At 53.7% G+C, this 24750-nt stretch overlaps 3 protein-coding genes across 4 annotated transcripts in view; 1 reads left to right on the top strand and 2 right to left on the bottom strand.

The window, feature by feature from the left end:
• The window catches only part of PAX2 (paired box 2), a 97194-nt gene extending 83013 nt beyond the window's left edge, over positions 1 to 14181 (bottom strand). For both annotated transcript variants that reach the window (XM_069864293.1, XM_069864294.1), the window contains exons 1-2: positions 14143 to 14181; positions 13792 to 13940 (exon numbers count right to left, since the gene is read on the bottom strand). The gene's annotated coding sequence lies outside the window, so the exon portion shown is untranslated. The remainder of the gene's footprint in view (positions 1 to 13791; positions 13941 to 14142) is intronic.
• LOC138724261 (collagen alpha-1(I) chain-like) lies at positions 3123 to 24750 on the bottom strand. Its single transcript, XM_069864144.1, has 7 exons — positions 24655 to 24750; positions 22042 to 22317; positions 18975 to 19218; positions 17267 to 18096; positions 6323 to 6627; positions 4684 to 5566; positions 3123 to 3383 (listed from the first exon to the last, which is right to left on the bottom strand). Exons 1-7 carry the CDS (start codon positions 24748 to 24750, stop codon positions 3123 to 3125), a joined length of 2895 nt encoding a protein of 964 aa, XP_069720245.1.
• LOC138724321 (broad substrate specificity ATP-binding cassette transporter ABCG2-like) overlaps positions 5002 to 24750 on the top strand; it is a 434882-nt gene continuing 415133 nt past the window's right edge. The window contains exon 1 of the mRNA XM_069864276.1: positions 5002 to 5007. The gene's annotated coding sequence lies outside the window, so the exon portion shown is untranslated. The remainder of the gene's footprint in view (positions 5008 to 24750) is intronic.

The following is a 24750-nucleotide window of genomic DNA, read 5'->3' as shown; positions in this document are numbered from 1 at the left end:
GAGGGAGGGAGAAAGAAAGAAAATATTTCGTGTCCCGCGGCCGGTGCTTGTTTACAGACAGACCCTCTCTCTCCTCAGCTTTCGATCTTTAAAGGAAAAATCCTCCATTAAAAATAAAATAAAATAAAAAACCGTAAGAGACTCGCAAGGTTTCGTCTTCCCCCGCCCTGAATCTCATTCGGGGAGAATTTAAAATCCTCTTCTCCGCCGTTCCCAGGCAAAACCCCGGTCTCTCTCAGATAGGGCGGCTAGGTTCGGTTTCTTTCCTGATCTTTCTCCATTGCAAGAAATTACTCGGCGAAAAAATAAGTATGCACCTGCTAAGCCTGGGCAGGAGGGATGGAGTGACGGGAATAAAGGGAAATATCTCCTTTGGGGACTCGGCAAGATAGGCGGTTGTGAGCCGCTTGCCCCTGGGGTGGCTGCGCTAGGGACGGGAGCAGTTCGTCTTTCCCCAGGCGTGTGGGGAGATGGACACTGGCGGGCGGTGCAGCTTCGCTGGTGCTGCTACCTGGGTGTCTCTATCTCTGGCACATCCAGCTGATATAGCTGTGGAGTGCACACTGCATTAAAGCTTTCCTTTCACACAGCCCTAACCTTCTGCATCTTCCTCACCAAGAGATCTTAGTTCGTTTTGCTGTTTGCTGAAAAATGATCTGTTTGTATTTTCGCTGAGTTTTTTTCTCCCCTGCTTCTGACACTGACTTATTGGCTCTGAACTTAGTGGAAACTCTCATTGCCCTGCGATCGATCCAAGTCCTTTCGCACAAATAGAGTTTTTTCCATCTCCCCCACCCCTTCAGTAACACCTCCACATATCCCCCTCCCAGCCGCCTCGAGCAGGGAGCCGGCTGCCTTCCCCGTCCCTTCCCGATGATTCGGGGTTATTTGTTGCATTCTTTTGTTAGTTTTTCTTAAAACATATTTAGGGTTTCAAAGGGGAGGGGGGATATTTATCTCCCTCCATTAAACCCGAGGGTATATGTTGCCGTGTGTTTTCTTCATTCTTTCAGAAGCCCTTCTGCACATGTTGCCTCTAAAGTTACAAGACAGCAATTTCTTCGGCAAGTCCACGATAAATAATTCAAGGCACCTTTTATAACTCGCATTACAAAGTATTAAAAGGCAACAGATGCAAAAAGATTAAAAATTAATAATTCAAATTATTGCAGCCCGGATATTTTTTCAGACGAGCTTGTTTTGCTGTGCCCCGTGCTTTCCTAAGGTTATTTCTATCAGAGCAGTGAGATGTTCAGGTCTATTTATCCTCGTGTAAGTGCCTGGATGCACAGACCCCCAGCCCGTCGTGCCGCGTTCGTGTTTTGCTGTCCCCGTGTGTCACCAACCCGCGCCCGCCTGTATTTTATGTGCTTATTGATACCTAGATCTGCGGCTCTAGAAATACATTGCAGGGAACAGATCAAACGTTGCTTTTTCCCCCCCCGTTTTTAATCGAAGCCAAAATTATTTACAAATCTCAGTGGAGTTTTTTAAAACCAGAGGCAGTGAAACGCCTCTTTCTGCTGCCAACACGTTCCGGATCGTTCCGGAGGCAGAGTGACTGCAATCGCGTCTAAAAGCAGGTCGCAGCGCTGGAAACTAAAAAAGACGCCTAAACCACGGACTGTTAAAGGTCTTCGAAATTTAAACCCCAAATTTTAAGCAGTGTATTCTGGAAATCCTTAATTGAAAAAAAGGAAGACAGTTACCTACATCCACGCTGGGGATCTGATCAATGAGTTTGTATTCCTGCGCCTTCCTTTTCACTACAAAATCGAGATTTTTTTAAACTTCAAGCATTTCCATTTTATATCTTTTCGGTTTGTTTTTATGCAGCGGGCAGGGCGTGTCCTCAAAAGTTTCGGTGTCAAAAGTTACAAATTGCTCTTAATTATTCATTTCCTCAAGATGCTCTCAATCTCGGCTTCCTATTTGTATTTTATTTCTTTAATTTAAATCTCGGAATTATTTTCCCTCCGTGCAGTGAAATTAAAATCGCCTGAACATTCCTTGTTACAGTCCCTAGTAAAAGGTTCTTTTCTCTTTCCTTCGCCCCCTCTTACAGAAAGGTTCTTTAGAGTGAAAATATGTCACGAAATCACTTTTCTCTGTGCAAGGAACGCGTTTAAAATGCACATTCGGAGACTAAATAATCGTGACTTCTTGGGAGCCTCCGAGCCGCCGGATCTCCCAGCCTTACAATTGTCCTATTTTTCCGCAGTCCAACCTTTCAGCAAACAAAGCAACCCGAAGCACGGAGCAGCCACCGACCGACCCGCCAGTCATTTGAAACTGTTTTCCCCTCTCTCTGAAATCCGAAATGAAAGTAAAATAGCATCAGATCGCGGGGAAAAGTCTGGATTCACTGACCCGCCGGGCCGCTGGGAGCCCTGGGCCGGCAGGCAGGCGGAGGGGCCAACCCCGGCGGTGACACGAGTCGGAATCAACTCGGGTCGCCCAAGGGGGCGAGGAGGAAAGTGCCTTTGCGGGGGAAAGAACTGGTTCGCGGGTGTTTTCTGTCGCCCACGGGCACAGCCCCCGCTGTCCCCCCCGGATGGGGTCCCGGCCCCCGCCCGGCAACGGCGCCCCGAGGCCCGGGGATGCCCGTCCTGCCCCCGAACGCCTCTCTAGGATCGGGTTCGGCCAGGGGAGGGGAGGCTGGCGTGGAGGGATGGAGCCGGAGGAGGAGCAGGTGAGGAAGAGCGGTTGGGGAAGGAGGAATGAGGAATGAGAAAGAAGGAGAGCAGCGGAAGGAGCCGGGCTCCAGTACTCACGGTGCATTGCTGAGAAGGGGTCTGCCTTGCAGTGCATATCCATGGGGAGGCAAAGGAAGGGGAAGAAATCGGCTGAAGCCGCGTGTCGCCTCTAAAACTCGACTTCAAGACTTAGGGGAGAAAAAAAAAAAAAAAAGGCAAAAACAAACAAAAAAAAAGGAAAGAAAGAAAACAAAACAAAACCAAAACGCAGAAGGAGAGGAGAGGAGCGGCGGGCGCGCTGCCCCCCTGCCCGGCGGAGCGGGGAGCGGAGCGGTGCCCGGGGCCGGGGCGGCGGAGTCAGCAGCTTCGGTGCGAGCGAGGGGCCGGCGGCGCCGGGGGGCAGGTGGGAGTCATGGCTGGGGGGGCTCAGCGCATCCCCGGCGGCGGGGAGGGGGTGCCGGGGCGCGGCGGGACGCGGCTCTCCCTGCTCCCGCGGTCCGGGGTGAGTTGGTTTAAGTTCAAAGAGGAGTAGCAATCCCCGGGAAGGCTGCGAGCGGCGGGCGGGCGCGCCCCCTCCTCTCGGCCCGGCGGAGGATCCGGCGCCCGGCGGACTCTGGCCCGAGGTGGGAAGTGCTTGCGAGGAGCCGGGGCCGGAGACTGGAGCCTCCGCTCCCGGTGTGTGTCTCTCTAAAAGCCGCAGGAGCCCTCAGCCCCCCGCCCGCCTCCCAGGAGATGGATGACTTGTCAGACAAAGGCAATAGATTCCGACACTCTCTGATTCGCCAGCGCGCCGAGCCGAGCGCGGCCAGGAGAGGAGAGATAGGAGAGGAGAGAGGGGAGAGAGAGAGAGAGAGAGAGAGAGGAGGGCCGGGCCGGCGGCGCTAGGGGCGCGGGGGGGGCCCGCCACCTGCGGGGACCCGGCGGCGGGGGCGCGGGGAGCCCCGGCCCGCAGCGCCCCAGGCCAGACGGTGCGGGGACCGACACCCCGCTTTGTTGTCACTTGCGCCTCTGGAGCTTCGGCTCCCCTATTTAACCCACGCCCGCCCGCCCGCCTTGGTGGCTTCGGCTCCCTTCTCACGCCCCGTTCTTTTTTTTTTTTTTTTTTTTTTACCGGAGACTTAACTCGGGGTGAAGCGGGAGGGGGGGGATTCGATACACGTTGAGGCTCCCACGGTGAACGCTTAGAGTGAGGGACGGGCGAGGAGATACAGGGAGAAGGGAGGTGAAGGAGAGAGAGGGAAAGCAAAGGGAAAAGGAGGCGGAAAGAGGAGAGAGACCAAGAGAGAAAAGACATCAAGAGAAAAAAAAAAAAGAACCAACAAAAAAAAAAACGAAAAACAAACAGAAGCCAGAGAGACCGAGAGAAAGAGAAAGAAACAGACGGAAAGAGAGAAAGCGACAGCTTCTTGCACCTTTCCGAACCAATGGGTTGGGCCCATTTCAATCATTGCAAAGTTTCGCCTCATGCGCGTTTGGGGAATAACAGAAATACAACCTCACGGTTTCCATAAGTCTACTCCTTTTATCCCCCCCCCCCTTTTTAAAGCCAGAGTGAGATTTAAAAAATATTTCACAAAAAATCTACGGCTAACGCGGGCTGGTTTTGACCCGGCACCGCGACAGAGTGAACAGGAGAAACGCTTCCTTAGGGCAATAACCAGGGGGAAAAGACAAGGTAGAAGTTGCCGTGAGCTCAATTTTGATTTTCACTCTGCAAGTTTACTGTAACCTGAAATGTACTTTCTTCTCTCCTTTTTCTCCTTCATCCTTTCCCATCCCTCTGCTCATCTGTCACGAAGTAGCCCCTTTGTTTTCTAACTGCTTTAAGTAAAGAATCTCGGAGAGATCTTTATGAAATATTTTCCACTGTCTCATAAATCATTTTGGCACTTCAGCTGATGTTTTATCTTTCTCTGCCCCGCTCCCCTCTCTTTCTTAGTGTGAAAAAAAAAATTTTAAAAAAGAAAGATACGAAAAAAAAAAACACCCGATTTGTTGTTGTTGTTGTTGTTTTGACAGGAGCGGCGGTTGCTGGCCGAGCCCGAGCCCTCGCGGGCGGGTGAGCGACTTCCCCGGGGACTCCCCCGCTGCCCGGCGAGGAGCGCCGCTCGCTGCCTCCCGGCTGGAGGAAGCGCCCCTCGGCCCCGGGAGCTCCGGCCGAGCTGGAGAGAGGCCGCTCCCCCGGTGCGGGGCCGCGGCCCCCGCCGCCCCCGGCTCCTGTATCCGCCGCTCCCCTCCCCCGGCGGGCGGCCGGGCAGTCGCGGGGCGGCGGGCGCAGGTGCGGAGCGGGCGCGCTCCCCGCCGCGGCCCCTAGATGGCGCCCTCCGGTCGGCTTGAACGCGGGGAAGGGGCGGTGGCGCGGGCCCGGGCCCGACCCCCTGCCCACCTGCCGCCGGGGCCACCGCGTCCTCTCGCAACTCGCCTCCGCCGAGCGGCCCGGGGTCGCTTCTCGTCTTCCACTCGTTCGCTCCCTCCCGTCCGGGCTCGGTCCGGGAGGAGGGGGGCTGGAGGATCGCTGCCCGAACGGCCCCGTCCCGCGGCTCAGGGGAGCTGCCCCCCCGCCTCCTGCCCCGCGCCGTCGTTCACACTCGGGAGTTCGTTTTTTCCTCACGCAGACGCTCTGGGCCTTTATAACGCCCTGACAGCTCGTTGGGGGCCCGGGACGGACCCCAAACCTCCGCCCCAGGATGTGTTTGGCCGTAGTTTCCTCACTCCCTGTTGCCGTTTCCCCGTCTCGCTGGGCAGTGGCAGCAGGAGTAAGAGACTCGCGGAACGCGCAAAGTGAGCGCTCGGCGGGACGAACTTTGAGTCCCACGGCGCGGAGGCAGCCGGTGTGAACGGGGAGCCCCGAGCCTCGTGAAACAAGGCTGCTTTTTTGAAAAGGGAAGGGGGAAAGGAAGGAGGTGGCGGAAATGGGAGAATAAAATAAAATAAAAGAGAAAAGAAGATAAAAGAAAGAAAAAGCTCTTCCCCTGCTGCCTCCTTCCCCCACCCCACATACAGCAAATCACCTGGTGCCCCTTCCACACCAGACTTCCTGGAAGAACTGCTTTGTCAACAGTTAAATCCATCGAACAATTTCTGTATGCCCAGATTAAAAACACCGGCCTGTCCCTGCGGCCGGGCACCGCGTGTGGCCTGCGGGACCAGGCCGAGAGCGCCGTCCCCTTCCCACTCCCACGGCACCGCATGGAACTCCCCAAACTGTTCTACTTCACCAGCCCACGGGGTTTTTCCCCCCCCATTTTAATAAACTCTCTCTTCTCTTCTCTTCTCTTCTCTTCTCTTCTCTTCTCTTCTCTTCTCTTCTCTTCTCTTCTCTTCTCTTCTCTTCTCTTCTCTTCTCTTCTCTTCTCTTCTCTTCTCTCTCCCCATTTCCACATTTCTTATCTTTTTCTCAAAGAGAATCTGAGGATCTCCTACTTCTTCTCTACCCACCCCCCCAAGCTAGAAACATTTACACTTCAAAGAGGCGCCCGCCTCCCTGCGGAAATTCAAGAAAAATAAACTTTGGGGGGAGTTGCGGCGATAGGGATCTTTCGATCAGCTTCATTAGGCGGCTTTCTCCAGCTGATCAAGCCTAGATCTTGTCCATGGATCCTGTTTCCCATCCCCGGCTCCAATACACCCGTATGGAGGGCCCCGCCAGCTCCCCTCCGCACTCCTCGCCTCCCCGCGCTGCCTTGGCTCGCCGAGCTCGCCTTGGCCCTGGGAAGCGGGTAGACAAACGCTGCTGTCGCCTCCTCTCCTGCGCTGCCAGCCGGGAAGGGCACTCCGCCTGGGAACAATAGGGGTCGGGCGGTTGGGAGACCCCCTTGGAAAAGTCAGGCCTGGAACAAAACTGTGGTGTCTGGTTGTCGTTTGTCTCCAGAGCCAGGACTCGCGCCCACCTTGGCTCCTGGTTTTCTACGGTTGTCTGTCGCTGATTACACTGGGAACCAGTTAAAGGCGACCTATGGCTAGCGGAACGGCGTGCTGCAGGGGCAGAACTTTGGGATTTATACACCTCGGGGATGCCGCAGCTCCTCGGCTCAGCCCGGCTGCTCCCCTTGCCAAGCGAGCGAGCGCTCTCAGCCAAGTGTTGGGAGTTCGGAGCTGGTTTAGCTCTACCCTTAATATTCCCAGCACGACATATACCAGTTTACAGGATAAATATGCGCTCATCAGCTATATGTTGGTTTTTGACCTGCAACAACTAATTTACCCTCGTGTGGGAAAGTCGGGGGCAAAATCCCTGGCTGTGAAATGATAAAATAAAAAAGAGCCCTAGGATGCGAGCATTTAAAGGAAGGAGTCAGCATGTGTATTTGAGAAGGTTCTTCAAGGAAAGAGGCGCTTTGAGAAAAACCTTTCTGGGAAAAATTGGGGTGCTTTGTCAGAGGACAGAGTGATTTCTGGCCTGAGAAGGCGTCCCGCTGCGTCTCCCCAGCCAACACCTAGGGGAAAGGGGTGTCCAGACCAGGGATCATTTCTTTGCTGTGGGGATGCTGGGGATCTGATCTTCCCTGGGGTTGGAGAGGGCGGTGGGGCAGGGCCGAGGTGCCGAGTAACAGCGTGGAGATGGGAGTGGGGTCAAAGTGCCTGGGAGTTTGTACCCAGGCCGGGTAGGGCAAGGGGAGGCAGACAGGGCCCTGCCGCCCCTCCTCGCCCCCCCAAGCCGACCTGCACAGGAGCCCCGAGATTGCTCTTGATGGCCGAGTTTAACAAATAAAGACAAAGTTAGGTTTTAAAAGATCAATTAATAAGAAAGAGAGCGCGGAAAGAATAAGACTCCCATCCTTCCCCTCCCCCTGTGCCTCCGAGCCCCTCTCCCCCTCTGCCTCTCTCTCTCCCCTTCTAAGCACCTCTGGTCACGTTGGAGGATGAGTTTTTGGAGAGCTTCTGGTACAATATGGAGCACCACGGGCTGCAATTTCACACTCCACAGCACATTCCCCCTAAAGCTACTTCCTTTTTTTTTCCCATCTAAGACCCCCTCATGTCTCCCCCTCTCTCTTTCTCTCGCTCCTTTGTGAGCCCTGGGTGGGTTGCATGTCTGGGGACGCCGGGGCCGCGGACAGGCCCTGCCGGCGGGGGCGGGGGCGTGTGTGAGCCGGGGGGGGCCCGCTCCCCCCTCGCCCTGCCTGCTGCTGGCTTCTCCCTTCTCTGCATTTGTTTGCCCTGAATGGTAATAGCCCACGTGTGCTGCTCTTTATTCAGTCACCGACACTTTAACCTCTCCTCTTTACAAGAGAGCGTTTGCCACAAAAACGAGACAAGCCGGAGACCTTTTACAGCCTCATTGAGGGGGGAAGAAAGAAAAAAAAAAAAAAAAGAAAAAAAGAAAAAAAAAAGAAAGGGGGGGAAGCCAACAATGTGAAGAGATACTTCTGCAACAAAGCCGCCTCTTAGCGCACCGGGCCGGCAGGAGCTGGAGCGAGTCTCGAAGCCTCCTGGGCCACAGATCTATGGGGACAGGGACAGCCTCGAGGCTGACAGCCCGAGCCTGCCCCCTCCCACCCCAAGCAGGTAGGCAGGGAGCGGGCTTCCGGCTCCCGGCTCGGTCCTCGGTCCATCCCCTGGCCCTGGGCCTCGCACCCGGCTGCAAGCGGGGTCCCCGGACCTGGCTCCCAGCGAGGCCGGCGTCGCCCCCTTGTCACAATCCCCCTGCCACTTTTCTCTCCTTTTGTCTGTCCACCGGTACAAGAGCCCCTCCGCTCCTCCTCCTGCTCATTTCTTTGCCCCGAAGCGGCAGAGCTGCGTTGGGGGTGAGGGCAGAGGGAATCCGGGCTGTTCCTCTGCCCCAAAGGAGCTGGCCCAGATGTGAACCCTCCTGCCCCTCCCGTGATGGGAGGTTGTGGCACCGGCGAGGCCCAGCTGCCTTCTTCCCTTTGCCCTGGGCTGCCGCTGGGGCAGAGGCATGGGAGCCACCCCCCCACCGCTGCCTCCTTCCCCCATGCTAGAGATGTCTTTTTTTTGTCCTCTAATTTCTCCATAAAACTCTCGATGAGTGAATTAGACGCTTATTAAAGTCTCCTTTTAATCAGCAGTAATGGGAGACCCTCCCTCCCCCCCCTCTATGCCCGTCCAAGGTTAGTTTGCCTCCGGGCCATTTGCAAATGTTAGGATTTACAGTTATCACACGCAAAAACATTTATATAACCCCTAACTATAATACACCCATAAAAACGGGGAGGGAGAGAAAACTGCTGCGGATCAGCGAAAAACCCTATGGCTTGCCCATTAAAGTCCCCGGAAAGGGTAATTCCAGCAGTCAGAGGGGCCAAAGTGTGGTAATGACTGCCTGGGATTCACATCTCCAAAGCTGATGGCACAAAGAGACCTGTCGGGGAGAGGGGCGGCTGCTGCGCTCCCTCCGCAGGGCCGGCTCGGGAAGTTCGGACAGACTTCTTCGCACATGCATTACAAAGTGATAGATAGTACTCGTGACTTTATTTCTTATTTCTTCCTCTCCTTCTTTTTCTCTTTCCCTCTCCGTCCTCCCTCCCACTTTCCCTATTTCCTTCCCTCTTTCTTTATATCTCTGTCTTATTTTCTTCCTTTCTTTTTCTCTTTATCTCTCCCCACTCCTGCCTTTCCCCCCATCTTCTCTTTCCCCGTCTTTCTTCCTTTCCCTCTCCCCTTCCCCTTTTTCTTTCCTTTCCCAGCCAAGCTGAACCCAGACCATTTCTACACACACACGAATCCACCTCCCTAGAGAAAGTTGCCCCGGTGGCGTTAGTGGTAGCGCTCGCCGAGCCCCGCGGTGAGCCCCGTCCCGCTCCCCCCGCCACGGGCGGCTCTCCGGAGCGGGGGGATGCGCCGGGATCCTGCCAGGCTCGTTTCCACAGCTAAACAAAGACTGGAAACGCACCAACAAAGGGCCGGCGCGGCCCCTGCGCCCGGTGCGAGCCGCAGGTGAGGGCTGGGGGTCCTCGCGAAGCAGAGCTGGAAAGACAGCGGGGAGGAGGGGCGGGGCGGGGGCGGGGGGGTGCTGCGAGAGGCACCGGTCGTAAGTTGGTAGGAAAACTTTCTCCCACCTCCCCTCTTTCTGGGAAAGCCGGGAAACGGGGCGATTTCAGTTCTGTCTCCGTCTGTCTCCTTCGCGCAGGGGGACTCGCTCATTCCCTTCCCTTCCCCAGACTGGGAGACGCGAAAGCCCAAGTTCGGCGCCTAATTAAAAAGAGTGGCAGGAAGAGTCATTCCTCCTTAACATCAGCTGTTAATAGCCTCGGAGTTTAGTGCAACCGAGGGGGAAGAGAGGAGCGAGAGGGGGGATGGAGTGTGCGGGGAAATAGAGGGGCTGAAAGAAGGGTTCGCTAAGTGTGGTGGATGAAAAGAAGGAGAGATTAAAAGAAGGAAAGAAAGGGAGAATTTCAACTTAAAAAGAGGCTCTGCAAGGTGGAGGGGGCGGGGAAGGACTGAACTGTGAGCCAGGGTGAGGGACAGAGGCAGGGGACAACCGTGCGGGCGAGGGAGAGCGGCGCGCAGCAAAGGCGAGAGGACGAGCGGAGCCGGGATGGAGGGATGGAGCGAGCTCTTCCGAGTCGCGGAGCGCTTTTCCCAGCTGCCTGTCTCGCCTTCTCTTCTCTTGCACCCTGATCCTTTCCCTCCTTCCTCTCCTCTCTGAGGTTTGCAACCCAAACGTCACCAATCAATCCGAATCCCGGCTCTGTGGGTGCGTGTGTGCGTGTGCGTGTCTGTGCGTGTGTGGGCGCGTTTGTTGATCCTGACCTGCTGGACTTCAAAAATCTGCCGCTTCCGACTCCCTCCCAGCCTGTAAGTTCAGAATTACAACCTTCTACATCTATGCAAACTTTTGTTTATCGGAGAATTCCTTTCTGTAGGAGAAATTGTCACCATGTGATCGGCTAATTTCTGACACGCGGGGCTTTACCCCTCCCCCAGCGTGGGGGAAAAAAATATCTCCAGTGGATCTCTTTGAACTGTGCACAATCCATAAGTTTGGCAATGTATATACAGTGCTATTTCTGCAAGGCAGTTTTCCAGGGTTAGGGGAGGTGGTTGCATTCTGCTAAATGGATCCTTTGTGGTGAGTGCAGATTTATGCCCAGTTTTGATTTATAATTAAATTAGCTTCTAATTTGCAATATGTGTGTCTGTGTTTAAAATGTATCTAATCTGTGAAATTGAGGACAGGGGCACTTTAAATGAAAATCTACCTTTCGCCTCAAGGGTTTCTTTATGAAGGGATAGCCGGGAGGGCAGCGTTCAGCAGGAAAGCGGGGCTGTAATTTCCATTAGGAGATGTCAATCAATCCTTCTTTTCAATACATCAATTAATAAATCCGATTGGTGCTGCGGGCTGCTCCCCCCGGGCGCTCTTTCTGGCCGGATAGGGAGGTGTGAGGGGAAGGCAAACTTTGCCAGGAAAGTGAGTCCCCACTGGCAGCTCCGAAACCGGCCCCAGGCTGGGTGAAGGCGGCGGGACTCTCCCCATCGGCTCTCGAGGTCTGTCAGAACTAGATTAGCGCAACCTGGGGAGACACGACGGATTTTTTCGCCCCCCACGCACAGCAGAGCCCCGGTGCGGCCGTGGGATGCGCACACCGGGCCTGGGACTCCCCCTCTGAGCTGATTTATATTTAGGTTTCGCTTACTTAAACACCCCCCACACACACACTCCATCCCACCCCACACAGCTCTAACCCGGGCAATAAACATCATCGTGTTGTTCGGTTGTTTTCCAACGGAACCGCAGCTCCTGGCTTTTCATTTTTCGCAATTAAAAAGGGGCCGGGATGGTGGGGGAAACCCCTCCAGCCTGACAGCTCGTCCGAGCTCTCCCTGCGGTTACTGAGCGCTCCGCACCTACAAATCAGAGGGGAATTAGAGAGGGATAGGGTATTTCTTTATTACTATTTTTTTTTTTTTAGACGGGCAAATACACGAATTCCATGGTCTCTCTCTAATTTAGCACTGACACCCATCGCGGCGGTGGCTGCGGGCAGCCCGAGGGAAGGGGCGCTCGGTGCCCGGCGGGACGTGGACGGGGCTGGCGTCGGGGCAGGGCGGTACCGAGGTCCCCGCGTTGGGTCTCTGCCCTTAGAGCTTCACATGGTCAGAAAAAAAACCAAAACCAAAACCAGCCCGACAAACGACACTAATTCAATGTGTGCTTCTCGCGGCCAGCACTCACACGGTATTTTATAGAAATCCGGCTAAAGAAACGGATGACTTTTCTGGAACCCCGACCGACGTAAAAAGGACCCTCAGAGGGAGGGAGAGCGTCCTCAAACTACCCCGTAGCCATCATCATCATCATCAAGCCTGTCCATTTGATTAAAAACCAGCGCGATAGGGAACACGCTGTCACTGAACGCTGTCTCCCGAGCCTCCCTTTTTGTAACCCCCCCCAGCCATACGGCTTTTTACCCTCAGATTTGCGGGCTGCTGTTATCGGTTTGAGTTTCCCAGCACAAACGCCTTTTGCGCGTCTCCAGTGAGCGGAGAAACGCTGGGTAAACACAGGGCTGCGAATGGAAGAGCCCGGGTGTGCAGGGCTGAACTTGGGGAAGGAAAGAAGTGAAAAGAAGAGAGAGAGATTGAGAGAGAGTCTCCCAGGCAGCTTGATCCCATTAGCTCCGTCCTTGGGTTGCATATTTATACGGTCTAGGAGGTGAACAGATGGACTATCAATTTAATTCCATCTTCAACACCATCAGAGATTGATTTTCTACTCGCTTTTAATTTTGCCATAATTAATTAGATCATTACAACTGTTTTCTATTGATCTCCCTATTTAAACCTCAGATGCAAAGGGACTTCGGCAGATCCTTTAAAAACACTGAAGGGAAAAGGAACAGAGGGGGTTGCAAACTTTCTGGAGGGGTTTTTTTCAGTTTCGACTTAAAAGATTTTCGGTGCAGAACAAAAAAAAAAAGCCGCTGTGGCCTTTTCTTTTAGGAGGCCTTTTTCGTTGCTTTTATATCTTTCCCTTATGTTTTGGTGAATCATGTTTAAATGTAATATACAACATATAATGGATTTAATTGGTTCGATTGTGAAAATATATGTTGGCACGTGTTTGTGTGTATGCAGATGCACGCACACACGACGTATTTAATGTTAAGATTTACCGAGGTGGTCCACATACATTTATATATGGAGAATGTATCGACAGAAAAGAGATGCGGTTTTCTGAACGGCGGGTGATTTTATTTGCCTCCCCTGCGCGTCTCTCTTTTTGTGCACCTGAATCGCTCTCTAGACGAGGGTTTTTCACCCCGCGACTCCACCAGCGATGACAAAAGGAACCGGGAGCCCAAGGCTGGGTTGCCGGAGCCTTTCTTCCCCAGCCTCCCCCAGGGAACGGCGGGGGCAGCAGCACGGCTCTGTGCTGCCAGTCGGCAAGGTTTCTAATTTAAACCTCTGGCGAGGTTTCTGCCCCTCAAAAAAATCCTTACATTAAAAGCTCCGTTTATACGCGTAATTCGAAGGAACCAAACGGCGTGATTGTGCTTTTACCGCGACTGGGAGCGCCGGGGAAACCTCTCCTCTCCGGCGGGGTTTGTTGGAAGCTTTGTTTGCAAATCATAAGATTGACGATGGGGAAAGGGGATGCGGGGGGGGGGCGCGGCGGGACGGGATTCGGGGGGCGCGGAGCCAGCGCGGGGGGGGACGCTGCCCCCGCCCCGCAGGGACCGGGCTGCCCCGCACCCGGCACCGCAGCTCCGGGAGCGGAAAAAAAGCCACCGCGGAGAGTTTGACGGGATGGGGAAAGAATCAGGGTCGGGGCGGGGGGGAAGAGTTTAAGCGATGCCCTAAACTTTCTGCGGATGGGAGGGAGCTCCGGGACGGGGGCTAATCGCCCAAAGCGGAGCGGGCGGGGGAGTCTCGGCCCGGCTGGGCCCCTCGAGGAGCCCTCCCGGGGAACACGGTGGGAAAGCAGGTCTCCGAGGGGGGCTGGAGCCCCTTAGGAAAGGGGGACGTTTAGCAGGTGCGTTGGCGAGTGTTATAGAGGGGAATGTGGCGAGGCGAGGCGGGGTGTGTGGAGGAGAGCAGAGGCAGGCTGCCTCCTGCCAAAGGAGGGAGTTAGGGGTGACGGTCTCATCCCTCCCTGCTGAATATTCAGCGCCCCCCCCGCCCCCCTTACCTGCTCTCCCTGAGCTCTGAGCCATGGCTCCTCTGCCTAATGGCCCGTCTCCCCGGGACGGCTGCAAACCAGGAGATCCGCTGCGGCCTTTTCTTCGCTTCTCTCCTCCCCGCTTGGGTGTCTTGCTTTCCCCCGCTGACTTTCGAGATCTAGGCGCAACCACCCAAAACTAAACGGTTTAGATAACAACACACACACACCAGAGCACCATCACCAAAAAAAAAAAAAATAGCCAGCCACAGAGAAAGAAACGCCGCTCTACTGAGCCGGGACAGGCTAAAAGGAGGGGAAAATAAATAACAATCAAAGCAAATGCAGAGCTGCTGCTTATAAAAGTGGAGAGGGACTCACCTGCTCCAGTGCAGCAGGGCTGTGCGGCCGGGGAGGGAAGGGGCTGGGGGGTCCTGCGGGGGGGACGCGCCTGGACTTTGAATCTGCTTCCCCTTGTCCCCCTCCCGCAAACTGGCTACCTGTAGGGAAGGCTTGTTGCAACAGCAGATTAATTTGTTGTCTTATTACCATAAAAATGTGCTCGGAGAGGGGCTGGCGGGGAGAGGGGGACGCGGGACAGAGGAGGAACTTCCTCCAAGTTGGGAAGGGAGGCGGTGGGCGCTGGGGCAGGAGGGGGGACCCCTGCCAGCGCTCGGCTCTGGGGTCCGAGCACCCCAAGGGGGTGGAGGCGATTCCACCGTTTATTTTGGAGGCGGCGGAGGGCAGTCCTGTGAAGTCTGCCCTGTGAGCACCTGGCTTTATGCTTCTGAGACATTATCTATCTGCCCGTCCTTCCATTTATCTGCCCCTTCGTCTCTTACTTGCTCCTACGGCCGCGTTTCTGTAAAGGCTTCGCGACAGAAAAGAAATAATAACTAATAAATAAAACAAAGCTCTAAAGAAAAGAAGAAAAATTCCTAGTGCTAAAGACATCACTGAGCGAATATTTTTCTTTCTCTCCTTCTACCCCCCCTTTTCCATCTCCCCATTGATTGAAAGTCTCTCTCAGCTCCAACAAGGATTCCCAGGAAAAATGAACCATTCTGCTATCGATTCTTCATTAAAATTACATTTCTGCATTTGCTAAATTGGTTTTAAAAAGCTTCCCATGTTATTATTGTCTTGTCAGAGCCGGCGGTGCTGGGCAAACAGTATTTAAAAGCTTGGGACCTCTCCAAGATGAGGCTGTTGGAGGTTTTGTGTGTGTGTGTGTTTCTTTTTCTAAAGTGCTTAGGAAAATGTTAACAACGCGGAGTGGCGAAAGGCATGTCCCAGACAAGTGGATCATTGTGAAAATAAAGAAGGTGGAGGGAGTGCTTTCCTTCAGAACACTTAAAAAGCATCGATAGCCGCTTCAAGCAAGGGAAAAAAAAAGTTTCATTTTAAATGTTAAAATGGGACTCTACAATTCAATAATGGCATCAATGAGTATTTTTCTAAGACGTGGTCTCCAGCCCGGTCTGCGACAGCTGCCAGCTCTGTCTGGAGGGCTCCTGAGCCACTGCAGCTCCAGCCCTGGAGCCGCATGCTCCCGCCGCTCTGAAACGTTCTTCCGAGGAGAGATGTTTAAATAAGTCCAGCTAACCCTCACACACCCACCAGATTGCTCCGACCTAGCCCCAACAAACCCCACGGAATCCCCCTCTTCCCTCCCCAAATTGGTGTGGGAAAAACCCAGGAGATTTACTTTGAATTCTGCAAATCTCTCTCGAAAGAGCAGGGAAGCAGAAATGTCTTCCTGATGTGTTTATCCCCTAATCAGTTCATTAGTTATAAACAACATGACATTAGAAGTTAGGAGGCAGTTGATATTAATTTTTATTTAACTAGTTGATGTTTAATCCGTCACGCCAGGCTGCTTAGAGAGCTGCCTGACAAACCAGTTAGAACTTCATACACCGCGATGATCGCTCGGGCACCGGGACAAACAAATGCCGGCGGGGGGGCGAGGGCAGGGAAACGGGGGGAGAGGGGGAGAGGGGCAAAGCGGGGAAAGAGGGCAAAGCGGCAGAGGAGGCTGGAAAATTCCCCTTTCCTCGGGAGAAAAAGAGAGGAAAGGAAAAACACACACACAAAAAAGCTGTGACTCGGCAGGGAGAGGGATGGGGGAAGCTGAGCATGGAAGATATCGCCAGGAGCTGAGCCGAGCCGCCCGGGAGGGGGTTCCTGCGGGGCGGGGGCAACCGAGCCGGGGCCAACCGGGGGTGGCGGGGACGGCGAGGGGCCGGGGGTCGCCGCCGAGCGAGTCCTCGCCTTCATTAAAAGAGGCGCCGGTTAATTAGAACGTGGCTGGCCGAGGGAGAACATGGTGGGGCTGGGGTGGACGGGGAACATGCTTCTCCGGTCTTGCCGGAGGGTAACAGTTGCCCTTGGTGCCAAACAGCGACCCTTAACCAAAGAGCGTAAGTGCTACCGCAGGTAAAAGGGGTGAGACTCGTGGGTACATTGATGGCCTCTTCCTACCTTAAAGCCGAGCTGAAGTGTCGTCTAACTCGAGTCTAGAATTACAGGCTTTCCTGCTGCAACCTCTCGTTTCTCTCCTTGCAGCAGCCTGGCACTCGGCAAACGGGTGCAGGGTACCTGTTTGGCTGCACATCACCCTTATAGGCGTGAATCGCTGCTTTTTACCCACCTACCCTGCCAGCATGTGGGATTCCCCCTCGCCTTTTCTCCCGAGGTGACCACAGTGCCTTATCCCAACACCTCCCTCCCCAGCGCTTCTTCCCTGTGTGAACGCTCCTGGGCCCCCTCCGTGTGCCCTTTCGTTCGGCACCGTTCACAATGCATTAATGTGAGCTATTAGAATTACATCCTCACGTATTTCACAATTAAAGCGTTTCTCGGAGATCCAGGAAAACCCTCGGCGATAGCTCGGTGCGTCGCTTGCCCTGGACGCCTGTTCCTCCGTGCGGCCGCAGCCGGGCAGCTGCGACTACAGGAAAAGTATTCCTGCCTACGACCCATATTTTAATATCAATTTCCATATTAATCAATCACCCCATCTATCTGCTGGATAAAGGAAATAGCTCACATTCCGAAGAAAATTGCCTGCTTTCCTGCAGTTAATAGTTAACTCCGGAATAGAATGTTCCCAGGGAAGTGGGGAGGCAGTGGGAGCGCGTCTCCCCCGGCTCCCAGCGAGCCCCGGCCGCCTCTTCACCGGCTGCGGGAGTGGGCAGAGCCCCCGCGGGAGCTCCCCGGCCCCTCCGCCTCGGGCTCGGGGCTCCGGTACCTGCGCCGTTTAGACAAGAAACCGGGAGCGAGTGTGCTGAGGAATAAACTCCTAATGGGGACGTGGGATGCAAGAGGGGGGCGGACTCTTTCCCCATAGACTGAGACATAAAGTGACTGCAACAGGTAACTGGCCGGGCAGCAGCCGCAGGGAGGCTTTTCCGTGGTGAAGGGAGATGCGCGCAGCTTGGCCTAAGGGTGTGCCAAGGAAACGGGAGCCTCTCCCTTTGTCCGGCATCTCCTCTCCCTTTACCTGAGGCAGGGACAGAACGGATCCTGGGGGGGGACCCGCTGAGGAACCTGCGCAGGAGCTGGAGGGGCAGAGGGGAGGCTCGACCCCAGCCGGGGAGCGCTCCCCGGGGTCCGAGCCCAGCGCAGACCCGGCCCTTCCCGAGACTTTGGGGGTGACCCCGGAGTGCCCTGTGCCTAAGCGCTGGCCCGGCCACACGGTGCCTTTCAGCCCCGACGGCGAAACTGGGGAGGAGCACAGGGGAAGGGGAGAGGGGCAGAGGATGGAGTGAGCCTCCACTCCTCGGGGTTCTCTGTAGAGGCTGTGGGATGAGCAGGGGCTCTTCGAGCTACCCAAGCTGGAGGGATGCTGCTGGCACAGAGACAGGCTGACACTCTGGGGGCTGCCGTCGGGTGTCCCCGGAGGGATATCGGGGTGCCGGGAGGTGCCGCCCCTGGGCAGCGCAGCCTGGCCTCTGCGGGAGCCGGCGGGGGCCGCCCCGGGAGCTCCCGGAGGGGGTGAGCGGCCAGAGGGGGCACTGCAGCCCCACCGTGCCCGCTCGGGCTGCGCGCCTGCCAGCCGCCTTCTGCCCCCGCCCCGGGGCCGGGGCTCGGCAGCGCTGCCCTCGGCGCTCCCACCAGCCCTGCCCGCCTGCCCCGGCTGCCACCACGGGGCCGGGTCCCCCGCGGGGCCGCCCCGCGTCTCGGGAGGCGTCGGTGCGGTCCCTCCTTCCTTCCCAGGCGGTGCAACGCAAGTTTCTGACCCCGAGGACGGGTGGCCTGCGGGTGTCCCGTGCCCAGAGGCTGCCCCCGGGGCTCGGGGAGAGTGAGGTTGGAGAGAGGGACCCGGTCGTCCTTGTCAGAAAGGAAAAAAAAGGGAAAACGGGGAGATCACGTTAAAAACCAAAGAGGTTGGAGACGCAGAGCACGCCCTGTACTAATGTGCAAAAGAGAGGGGAAATAAAAGAAGGATGGAACTGAGAAGATGGATGTTGGGACGAATGGATAGACTGAGAAACAGAGATTGATGGTTAGCCCCATTAGAGGAAAAAAAGGCTGAATAAAAGAAGGGGACGTTTACTTTGAAGATGAAAGAAGGATGGATGAATAAATAGACAGAAGAGAGATATAATTTTAGTGCAAAAACCAGGAAATATGAGACGAGCGAAACAGGAAACGAAGGGGAAAAAACCCTTCTCTAGCGTTTGTGGAGAGAGAGAAGGGGGAGAGGGACAGGGAGAGGAAGAGGGAGAGGGAAGGAAGAGGGATGGGAGAGGGAAGGGAAGGTAGAGGAAAGGGAGGGAGAGAGGGAGAGGGAAGGGAGAGGGAAGGAAGAGAGAAGGAAAGGAAAAAGTTTTAAAGAGCCGTCAAACAGGTTGTAGGCATCAGAATTAGAACCGAAAAGTAGAAACATTTATGGCAACCCGCACCGAGACGATTTTCCCATTGGCATTTTATGGAGCTCCTAAATCTCAGCTTAACGCTGTTTGGAGCTGTAAGAATTATTTCTCGCATTTTCCTTTTTAGGTTCCCTCCCTGTTCTCACCGCAGGGCTGCGGGTCCCTCAGAACAGGGGGAGCCGGGGTGGGGCAGGGGAGCAGGGGGAGAAGAGGGAGCAAGGGGAGCAGGGGGAGAAGGGGGAGCAGGGGGAGAAGAAGGAGTAGGGGGAGCAGGGGGAGAAGGGGGAGCAGAAGGAGCAGGGGAAGAAGAGGGAGCAGGGGGAGCAGGCGCACCCTGGCGCTCCGCACGTCGCCCCTTGGCAGCGCGGGCGTCCCGCGGGGCAGCTGCGGGAGCGGCTCCCGGGCCGGTGCGGGGCCGGTGAGCAGAAGCAACAGTTTCCCGGCACGTCGAGGGAGGGGAAGCACCGTCTCTCCCCGCCGGGCACGGCTTTCCCGGCGGTGGGGAGCGGGAGAACCTGCCCCGCGGCGGCACGGCCAGGTTGCCAAGCTCCGCGGCTCTTGCTGGACTGGGGAACGGCTAGAGAACAACAAACGAAAGACCTCAAGGTGCTGAGAAGTGAGGAAATGAAGTGGCTCTCCCTTCCCAGACAGCCTGTCCTTACACGCCGCCTCCACGTCGGTGGAAAACTCCGAATCTCGGTGGAAAACTCCAGTACCTCAGGCATTGATAATGATAAGAGAAAACAATGGCAATGATAGTGCCTTTCCGTATGTTAAAAACTAATATATGAATGTTCTCCTACACCCGCTGCCTCCCCGAATCTCTGGGACGCGCTGAGTTTTCAGAGTGTTTCGGGGGCTGGAGTAGGTTTGGGAGAGAAATATTGAGGGGAAGAGTAAAAGCCGGGGAGGGCACACACTCGTGTGCCTTTCATCTTATCCAGGGATCACAACCATTGTCCTTGTGACAAGAATCTCTGTTATGGTCTGAGAGCTGCAGAGAAAAGGGCAGTTTGCAGGTCTGTCTCCCAGCTCCCTGCCCGCCTCCCCCCAGCCTGTCCCGCTACCCCCGGGCTCCGAACCAGTTGATATAAAAGTGTGTACGAAAGGGTTAGAGAAAAGTTCCAGTCTCTCACGAGGGGAGAAGGCTGCAGGGACAGAAGCAAGTTAATTTCCAGCCGGTTTCTCATTACTCTTCTTAGAGCCTATAAGGGAGAGAAAATTAGGCACACAGCACACGTTTTGGCCACTTCATAAAAAATGCAGATTTGAGAGATGATGTGAAATGTGCCCTCGAGTCAATGATTAAGGATAGCTGACTACAATTTTTTTTCCCTATTTGGAGTTGAGATGAGAAATACCCCTGAGCTCTGTAGGTCCAGGAAGGGTCCTTTAATAACTGATAAATTGGCTCAAGAAATCCTTCCCCCTCCCTCCCCGCTCCACCATCACCCACCGCCGGCCGTCAGGAGAGAGATGCAATCCTCTGCTTTCCTCCCGATCGATAGGAAAAGCTCTGGGGGGATCATTTCCCGAGCGGTCCCTGTGTACGGGGACACGGCTGCGGCCACTCCTGCCCTGTTCCACTCGTGTCAGCAACTTTCCCTCCCACCACCCCCCTAGGTTGTCAACTTTGCCTCTGAGACAAAAGATTGCACTTCGCCAGCACTGAAGATCTACACTTAAAAATAATTTGCCATCCTGGAAACAAGCGTATTCACTTTGATTTTGGGAGCGGAGGAAGTTGGGGAGGGCTGATGGCAACGGGCATCTCTGGCAGTTGGCATCTTTCCCCCGAGTGCCAGCGGTTGGGTCTTCCCGCAAGTTTCCTAAGAAAGTTTTGCCATCGACGAATGTGGCTGTAAGGGGAGGGGGCGCCCCCGCCACAGCCACTCGTAAGCGGACAAAGGAGCATTTGCCGAGCCTGCCAGGGAGAGCGGAAAGGCACAATGAAGGAAAATTGTCAGGAAGAGCTCAGACCTGTCCCTTTTCCCTGCCTGGCGTCGGAGCAAAACGCCCGGGATGACGGCTTCCAGGGCTGGGATCATCGGTGGAAACAGGACCAGGAATGTTGAGAGAAAGGCGAAGGAGAACAGTTGCCTCCAAAAAAACCCCTAAACCTTAAATGTCTGACTTTCTCAAATGCATCCTTCCCTGAGGCCCCTACCACAAACTTCGGAGAAGGAAAAATAGGAAGAGAAGGAAAGATAGAAGGGAGGAGGGAGGAATATGGATAAAATCAGAGCTTTCCAGCCCGCTGGAAGAAGAAATGTGTATTTCTTTTCTCTAAACACTCCTAATTTTTCAACCCAATTGAAAATAATAAAATGTATAAAGAAAGCAGGGATGCAGTTTTCCAGAGCTCAGCTGCTGAATAACTCCTCATCAGCCGCACCGATTTCTTTGATTAATCCCGAGGTCTGAAGCAGAAGCAGTTCCAGTATGATACCTTACACGCCAAGCTGCTTCTGCTTCCCTACTTTGTTAGACTCGTTTATGTGCAATTTTTTTTTTTGGCCATAATTTCAACTCCTTTTCCTCTTAATAAATCCATTTTTTGAAGCGGTACCTGCTTTCTAATTGCCCTGAATAAATGTCTTTCCTCCACTCCAGCTTCCTAAAGCCTCAGCACCCCGGTGGGGAGGAGGTCGCAGCACTAGGAGGGGGGACCGGACCACCCCAGCTTCTGGCAATTTCCTCCTGCTCTGTAGTCAGGAACTTACAATTGTAATTTCGTGTGAGAAACGGCGCAGACCGGCATTCACTCTCTTAATGGGACTTAATGTAACTGTACACGATCCTTTATGCAACTATATATCTAACGAGTTCTCTTATTGCTAGACGTATTGCCAATTCTCAGATTCCCTGCGTAACTATAAGTATACGTGTTATATTCAAAACTGTGCACATATACCCGAAATACATTCGTCTGTGGAGAGGAATACGTGGCCATATATACAAAATGTATAACATAAAACCGAATCTCTATATCAAAATGAAGAGACCTTCATTTATATATATTTTATGGCATATAACCATTTCTTTTGGAGACAGCTAGGGAACATTTAATACGTGGAGAGATGCACCTGTGCAGAGATTTGAAAGGGAACGCTCCCGTGTGCTCGCACAGCCTGTGTTTATGCACATATATCATATGTATCTCACGCTCTGCTCTTGTGCATGTACGAAATATCAACGCGATGTTTTGGAAAAACTGGGAGCTCTGCACAGTCCTTTACCATTTTGCCAGATGATGCTGTTGTTTATAAAATCACACTTCTCCGCGAGGTGGTTTGCACCCTCCACACTAATTTACACTATCGAGTCATTTATCCGGATATATATATGTGTGTATGTATATATATATGTATACATATATATATTTTATTCCCTGAATTACCCGGCTCGGAGTCAACCAGAACCACCAAATTTCTGATGAATGGACAACATGGTCTGCTCTTTTCAGGGCGAGAGAAAAATCTTTCGGGCAAACGCAACCGAAGCCGAGGGCTGCCGGGCCGGTCTCCCCTTTTCGGGGCGCGGGGGCCCCGCTCTCCCCGCACGGAGAGGCGCTGGAAGGCTCCGGCTGGGCTGCCCCCGCCGGGGCTGCCTCGCTGCCTCCGCTCCCTCCGGGGCTGCGTGTGCCTGACTCTGATTTGCCTGGGCTGCCGTTGGGCTGCTTGGCAGGAGGCGCTAATTAGAGTGTAACTGCCAGGTCATTGATTTCATGTTACCAGAGTTGTTGTTGTTGTGGGCTTTTTTTTTTTTTTTTTTTTCTTTCTCCCCGTGAAATATCAGCCCAGATCAGAGGCGGTAGGAGCTGGGTTGGGGATGGTCTCCTGTGAGATCCCCCAAACCCCACAAAACCCAATTAACCTCCTACACGATCACTGCTGGCTTGGGAGTTTCAACCTCCAGACCCGGGGATCTGTCTCTTTTCCCTTTGTTGCTTTGTTGTAAGTCTCCTTCTGAAGTCGAGATCTGAATGCGAGGAACATTATCAATGACTTTTAAATAATAACAAAGGGGGAAAATAAAAATAATTAGCCCCGCCTCTTCTAGTTTCAATTACTCTAATTAAAAACCCGAAAGGCAATTCCTAGGCAATATCTAATAATAGAATTAGCAATCGGATCCATCATTTCACACGGGGATTTACTTGCAGGGGTACTATGCGAGCTCTATTAATAATAATAAAAATTCCTGCTAACCCTCTTTTTAAAATTAATAACTCTGTAATTATAATAATTTTATGTGCCTTTTTATAAGAAGAGGTTAATGTTGCCACAGTCTGGGGATGGGAAGGATGAAGTGAAGCGAAATACTGCTGCTTAAACTGACACCTTCCTATTTTATTAGGAGACATTATTATTATCAGACATCTGCAGGTAGAGAATTAAAATTAAAATCGCTTTCAACAATTCAATACACTTTTTATCAGCCATCTATCTGAAAATCATGAACATTCATCATCGGAGGCATTCTCCCTGAAAACAAGAACCCATTCAAATTTTATACAAATTATCATATTTATCATAGTCTGAAACTCTGGAGTAACATCTCCACAAACTGTCTGCCAACTCCCCAGGGAACTGAATTCCACTCCGCAGTCGCTCAGAGCGATTCTCGCTCCCTCTCCCTCTCTCCCGGCCCTTTCGGGAAGCAGAAAGAGGGGAGAGAAAGATGCGGCGACAAACAGCCTTAAAACAACACACGACAAGGCGAAAAGCCGCCCCCTCCTCTTGCCAGGGAAATAAGTTTCGCCGGGTGTAGCGAGACTTTGAAGCCAAGCGGCTCTGCGAGCGGATTTTGGAAGGATGGCATCGGTTTGTCTTTGAAGGTTGACGTGCATGGGAACCCTGGTATTAGGAACAGCGGTAATGGTAATAATGAAAATAATAATAATGGCTGATTCCTCTCCATATATTTTTTTTTTTTTTTAACAAACAAACAAACAATCAAACGAACCCAAACCGCTGCCCATGTTTTGCCTCGCGGAATTCAACCGGCTCAGCGAAATGTATTGGCTGTTATTTATATGGGCACTTGGTGCTGGTGACAAATGACACGAATCACTGCTTCCTGTTTGCGGGTTTGGAGGAGACAAATCGCTTCCCACGCTTTGCTAATGACAAAAAGTTCATCAGCGCTGAATCAGGGGCTGGAGCGGCTCCACGCCTTTATTTATCCCCGGTTGAGATCGCGCTTCTCCCGGGGAGGTGGCAGCAAGCGCAGGGGGCTCTGACCCCCCCCCCCCCCCAACCCCCCTCAGCCCCCAGCACCCCCCAGCACGGCGGAAAAGTAGTTCCAATACAATGTTTGTTAACTAGGTTATCTAGGCTGTAGAAGATTTTAATGTTGAATTTTATAGCTTTACCACGCTCTACCGTCCTTGTGAATATTGTAATATTGCATTTTTTACAAGTTACTCTTCTGTTAATGTTCCAGCTAGTAACTTTTATAATCCTCCTCAATGAAATTTTTTTGTATTCTTCCGCACCGTTAACCTCAATGGCGGCACCTCAGCCCCTGGCAGGAGGCAAAGATGAAATGAATTCCTCTTTAATCAGAAATAATAATAATAAAAACACACACAAGGCTCCCTCTGCCTTTTATTTCAGCTTCCCTTTCTGCGGAGGGGGTGATGGCTGAGGAGCCTCAGGCCTCCTGTCCCGTGCTGTATCCCTGGGGTGCCTCTGGCAGAGCTGGAGAGGGTCTGGGGTGATGCTCACCTAGCTCTTGGGGCTCTGCCGGGGGTGGGGGGCATGGCCTGCCCAGCCCTGGTCCCTCTGCGCCCGCAGCCTTTGCTGCTGCTTTCTGCTGACAGCCTGCAAGCTGGCTGTTCCGCAGGCAGGAGCTGGCAGCCTTCTCAGGGCTGCCCAGCAGAAGGGAAAGTTAGGCACTTATTTTCTTTCTTCTTCTCTAATTCTGTCTGTGGATTGATGGAGATGCTACGCAGAGCTGTGTCCTTACAGCTAGTCCTGCCGGGGTCAGGCTGCCAAGCTCAGCTCACTCTCTGCTTTCTGTTGACCTCAGCTGGGCTGGAGACGTCCAAGTCCTTGCTGTTTGTTTTGCTGGGTGGTCTGAGATGGATCTCAAAGAGGTACAT

Source organism: Phaenicophaeus curvirostris, chromosome 9 (assembly GCF_032191515.1).
Source record: "Phaenicophaeus curvirostris isolate KB17595 chromosome 9, BPBGC_Pcur_1.0, whole genome shotgun sequence".
Lineage (NCBI taxonomy): Eukaryota > Metazoa > Chordata > Aves > Cuculiformes > Cuculidae > Phaenicophaeus > Phaenicophaeus curvirostris.
Note: the sequence above shows the minus strand (reverse complement) of the source record. Positions and strands in the feature narration are given on the sequence as shown.

Bases quoted from the DNA above. Each gene is read 5' to 3' on its own strand.
- LOC138724261 (XM_069864144.1), bottom strand. From the start codon at position 24,750: ATGTACCTCTTTGAGATCCATCTCAGACCACCCAGCAAAACAAACAGC. The intron at 5,567-6,322 runs GTATTGGAGCCG...TTTTCAAAAAAG, and splicing joins GCGGGGCCCTCCATACGGGT to CAGCCTTGTTTCACGAGGCT. The intron at 3,384-4,683 runs GTGTTTTTTTTT...TGCGGCTTTTAG, and splicing joins CAACAACAACAACAAATCGG to AGAGACACACACCGGGAGCG.